General features: G+C 44.9%; 1 protein-coding gene across 1 annotated transcript in view; it reads left to right on the forward strand.

Annotated features, from left to right (window-relative positions):
* Nucleotides 1-3,634, forward strand: part of LOC120037544 (pyruvate dehydrogenase E1 component subunit beta, mitochondrial-like) — a 35,987-nt gene extending 32,353 nt beyond the window's left edge. Inside the window, 1 exon segment of the mRNA XM_038983574.1 lies at nt 3,355-3,634. Within this exon segment, the coding sequence (XP_038839502.1) occupies nt 3,355-3,500 (146 nt within the window). The 3' untranslated portion in view covers nt 3,501-3,634.
* Nucleotides 3,635-5,557: the final 1,923 nt, after the last annotated feature.

Genomic DNA, 5,557 nt, shown 5'->3' on the forward strand with positions numbered 1-5,557 from the left:
GGGCCAGTACGGCTCTGGTGTTGCGGAGGGCCAGTACGGCTCTGGTGTTGCGGAGGGCCAGTACGGCTCTGGTGTTGCGGAGGGCCAGTACGGCTCTGGTGTTGCGGAGGGCCAGTACGGCTCTGGTGTTGCGGAGGGCCAGTACGGCTCTGGTGTTGCGGAGGGCCAGTACGGCTCTGGTGTTGCGGAGGGCCAGTACGGCTCTGGTGTTGCGGAGGGCCAGTACGGCTCTGGTGTTGCGGAGGGCCAGTACGGCTCTGGTGTTGCGGAGGGCCAGTACGGCTCTGGTGTTGCGGAGGGCCAGTACGGCTCTGGTGTTGCGGAGGGCCAGTACGGCTCTGGTGTTGCGGAGGGCCAGTACGGGCTCTGGTGTTGCGGAGGGCCAGTACGGGTCTGGTGTTGCGGAGGGCCAGTACGGGTCTGGTGTTGCGGAGGGCCAGTACGGGTCTGGTGTTGCGGAGGGCCAGTACGGCTCTGGTGTTGCGGAGGGCCAGTACGGCTCTGGTGTTGCGGAGGGCCAGTACGGCTCTGGTGTTGCGGAGGGCCAGTACGGCTCTGGTGTTGCGGAGGGCCAGTACGGCTCTGGTGTTGCGGAGGGCCAGTACGGCTCTGGTGTTGCGGAGGGCCAGTACGGCTCTGGTGTTGCGGAGGGCCAGTACGGCTCTGGTGTTGCGGAGGGCCAGTACGGCTCTGGTGTTGCGGAGGGCCAGTACGGCTCTGGTGTTGCGGAGGGCCAGTACGGCTCTGGTGTTGCGGAGGGCCAGTACGGCTCTGGTGTTGCGGACGGCCAGTACGGCTCTGGTGTTGCGGAGGGCCAGTACGGCTCTGGTGTTGCGGAGGGCCAGTACGGCTCTGGTGTTGCGGAGGGCCAGTACGGCTCTGGTGTTGCGGAGGGCCAGTACGGCTCTGGTGTTGCGGAGGGCCAGTACGGCTCTGGTGTTGCGGAGGGCCAGTACGGCTCTGGTGTTGCGGAGGGCCAGTACGGCTCTGGTGTTGCGGAGGGCCAGTACGGCTCTGGTGTTGCGGAGGGCCAGTACGGCTCTGGTGTTGCGGAGGGCCAGTACGGGGTTCAATGGCGGGAACCTGGTTACTGGGATTTACCGCCTAAAACCACTCCCCTTTCCCAGGATAAATAACTGAGAGAAACTGGTAAATTATTTATATGAACAGCATGGCGTGAAATGGAACTGTTAAATTATATGTGATGTTTTAATCTGGCTTCTCTACGGCCTCTGCATGATGAATCATTAATGCTCAGGGTCGGGCCAGAAGAGATTTCAGTTGAATACATTCCGTTGTACAACTGACTACGTCTCCCCTTCATCTTCCCTTGTGCTCCGCTGGCCTGTCTCCTTAAACGCTCATTAGCTCTTAGAGTCCCATGCAGGAAAAGCTAGACTAGAATAGCTTGCTGGACATTATTTTTGTTAGCGTTTCTAATACCAGTGGACTATTCGAAGAGGGATGCACGCTCTTGTTTACTGAATGTTAAATACAGCAGCCAATAGAACTCCAGCTCTTGTTTACTGAATGTTAAATACAGCAGCCAATAGAACTCCAGCTCTTGTTTACTGAATGTTAAATACAGCAGCCAATAGAACTCCAGCTCTTGTTTACTGAATGTTAAATACAGCAGCCAATAGAACTCCAGGGTAGTTTGAAAGAAGAGAGAACGGGCTAGGCTATATCAGTTATTTAGTGTGTTCAGAAAGTATTCAGACCTTGACTTCTTTTTAAAACATTACAGTCTTATTCTAAAATGTATTGTTTTTTTCCCTCATCAATCTACAGACATTACCCCAAAATTACAAAGCAAAAACTATTTTTTTTTAAATAGATTTTTGCAATGTGTTTTAAAAATAAACTGAAATCACATTATGTAGATTGATGAGGGAAGAAAATGATTTAATCCATTTTAGAATAAGGCTGTAAAGTAGCAAAATGTGGAGAAAGGTTAGGGGTCTAGAAACTTCCAGAAGGACAACCATCTCTGCAGCACTCCACCAATCAGGCCTTTATTGTAGAGTGGCTAGATGGAAGCCACTCCTCAGTAAAAGGCACATGACAGCCCACTTGGAGTTTGCCAAAAGGCACCTAAAGGACTCTTAGACCATGAGAAACAAGATTCTCTGGTCTGATGAAACCAAGATTGACCTCTTTGGCCTGAATGCCAAGCGTCACATCTGGAGGAAACCTGGCACCATCCCTACAGTGAAGCATGGTGGTGGCAGCATCATGCTGTTGGGATGTTTTTCAGCGACAGGTACTGGTAGACTGGTCAGGATCGAGGGAAAGATGAACGGAGCAAAGTACAGAGATCCTTGATGAAAACCTGCTCAGGACCTCAGACCGGGGTGACAATTCACCTTCCAACAGGACATCGATCAGAAGCACACAGCCAAGACCATGCAGGAGTGGCTTCGGGACAAGTCTCCTGAATGTCCTTGAGTTGCCCAGCCAGAGCCCAGACTTAAACCCGATCTAACATCTCTGGAGAGACCTGAAAATAGCTGTGCAGCGACGCTCCCCATCCAACCTGACAGAGCTTGAGAGGATCTGCAGAGAAGAATGGGAGAAACTCCCAAAATACAGGTGTGCCAAGCTTGTTGCATCATACCCAAGAAGACTTGAGGCTGTAATCGCTGCCAAATGTGCTTTCAACAAAGTACTGAGTAAAGGGTCTGAATACTTATGTAAATGTGATATTTATTTTTTGCAAACAATTCTACAAAACTGTTTTTGCGTTGTCATTATTGGGTATTGTGATGTCATTATGGGGTATTGTGATGTCATTATTGGGTATTGTGATGTCATTATTGGGTATTGTGTGTCGATTGAGGGGGGAAAAAATATTTAATACATTTTTTGAATAAGGTTGTAATGTAACAAAATGTGGAAAAAGTCAATGGGTCTGAATACTTTCTGAATGCACTGTATGTGGATGGGTTGACTTATGTCATTGCCTTCAAACCTAGTGATAAGAGCTTTATGGGCATTTTTCCCAGATTACTCCTGCACACTAGGCTTCATCTGTGGACTAGTAGGCTTCATCTGTGGACTAGTAGGCTTCATCTGTGGACTAGTAGGCTTCATCTGTGGACTAGTAGGCTTCATCTGTGGACTAGTAGGCTTCATCTGTGGACTAGTAGGCTTCATCTGTGGACTAGTAGGCTTCATCTGTGGACTAGTAGGTTTAATATGTATCTGGGAAAACAGCCCTATAAGCAAGCTGAAGTTGTATTATGCCAATTGTAGGAATACCCACATGGGTGTGTGTTCTGAGAGTTATGACTATTAAAAAACACACGAGCCATTCTCAGGGTTTATGTTAATAATGATCTGTCCTGTTTCCAGGCCCAGCCTTCAACTACCTGGATGCCCCTGCAGTCCGCGTGACCGGTGTAGACATCCCCATGCCCTACGCTAAGATCCTGGAGGATCACAGTGTACCTCAGATCAAAGACATCATCTTCTCAGTCAAGAAGGTCTTGAATATGTAAACATACCAAATGTCTCCTTCCCACCCCTCCGTTCCTTGCAGACCAAACTTATTTACCTTCTAAGTATTGACTTATACAATAGTAAGTACTGCAGGAAGTACTTACTCCCCCCCACCCTCCCATGTCAATTTACCAGTAAATATACACACACATCACTACAGGAACATCACGTGGCTACAGGAACATTGTCCTAATTCAGATACATTAATACCTAAAATTACTTGCTCTTCTGTTTCCTGATTGGATGGTGGACAGATAAGACAGTGATGTCAAGTAAACCAACTCATCAAGTTTTGTCTAGTAGGGATCTGTCATTGATCCATTGATGAAAATAAACTCTCGAAAGAAGAAGAAGACATTGTGGATTGTAAGGAAGTGTATTTCTTGTTGTAACATCTTCAGACTGTATTTTATTGCTGTAAATTGTTCTGTTCCGTTTTATCAGTCTTGAAATATTGCTGTTTTTATCCCCAAGCATAAGCTCTGGATAAGAGTAGCAGCTAAATGACAAATGTACATGTTGATTACATTGAACAACTAGGGGGACAAATGGATTTTCACTTACAAGCTAATCCAGCCCAGGATCTAGCTGTAGTTGTAATATCTTTGTAGACGAGGTGTTACATGTTTGACAGTGCGGAAGGGGAGGTGTCATGCAAACGCACGTAACGCCCTTGACAAAAGCTACTAAATGCCGTAATGAGTAAGGACCTAGGAAGAATAAGACCTTGACCTCGACAATTTCCCTTAAGTAAAAGTCCCGCAATGAAGATGGTCAATTATACAAATGGTCAAAATTTGTAACATTTTATTTAGAAACTGTTAGGTGACTTAGAATTTTGTTTAACCATAACAAAAAAAATGACTAGCACAAGTATTATAGCATTGACTATTAACCGCATTAAAAGGAAGATTACTAGATAGTTATACAGTAACACCAATAAAATAAACCTGTATCATTCTACTGTTAATATTGATAATTATAAAATACACTTTAGGAAACATTGAAATCCCATTCGTACTGCAGGATGTTCAGTAGTTTTTTTCATTTTGGACATGCATATTGCCATCATTGTAAATAAGAATTTGTTCTTTACTGACTTGCCTAGTAAAAGGGGGAAGGGATCCAGGACCAGAGTAGCCAAGGTAGGTGGGAATGAGCAGGACCCACGGTTGGAGAAAAACAATTATTCAATTGATTTCAGATGAAGAATTTCAGGATACATGGCTTGTCTTGAAAAACACTTGTCCATAGCAGTCAGTAACACTCAGGACACAAAAATGACCATTTAGGCTTGAACATTTTTTAAATAAACCAATATCTTATAGAAATACTTTTATTTGTATGATAAGAAGTATAATATATTTCCATAATTATTAATTTACATGGTATAAGAACAGGATTTATTCTGAACCGTTCCAAAAAGCCGTGACCCGGAAGTACTTTGTTATTCTTGTCTGTTTCACAATTACGTATATCACCAATGATTGCCTATTATATTGACAAGCTATTCGAGTGACTGCTGTAACAATGGAAATACATGTCCTCAAACATGGATGGCAGGCGGGAGGAGCCGAGATCAGGTGGGACCATTCTATCCAATGAAACGGCAGATACGCTGTGAACAACAGACCATAGAGATACATAACTGATCTTTGTGTCTTTGCTATTTTAACGTCTGTGACCACATTTTTTAACTAGTTAATTTTCTTCACTGGCTGATCGCTCCCAACGCATGAAAACCCACCCAGTTTACTACTTTAAAAATAAGGAAGCGATCAATGGCAATGTCCATGCTAAAACAGGCGATATCCATGATTATCCCTTATATCTCTATGACAACAGACACAACTCCAATATAACGTTAATTGTTTTTCTCCAAAGTTGCCGGAAGGCCACATGTGTCCACTATTATCAGTGCATTCGTAACAACTTAATCATTATGAAACTTTAATTCGATCAAATAAGCCTCACGTAACAAATTAGCGATGACATTTTTTCCCCCTCACTTCGTGGCCATTATATTCGTGGACATATGTTTGTCGGAGTAAAACCT

The sequence above is a fragment of the Salvelinus namaycush genome, unplaced genomic scaffold (genome assembly GCF_016432855.1).
Source record: "Salvelinus namaycush isolate Seneca unplaced genomic scaffold, SaNama_1.0 Scaffold176, whole genome shotgun sequence".
NCBI lineage: Eukaryota > Metazoa > Chordata > Actinopteri > Salmoniformes > Salmonidae > Salvelinus > Salvelinus namaycush.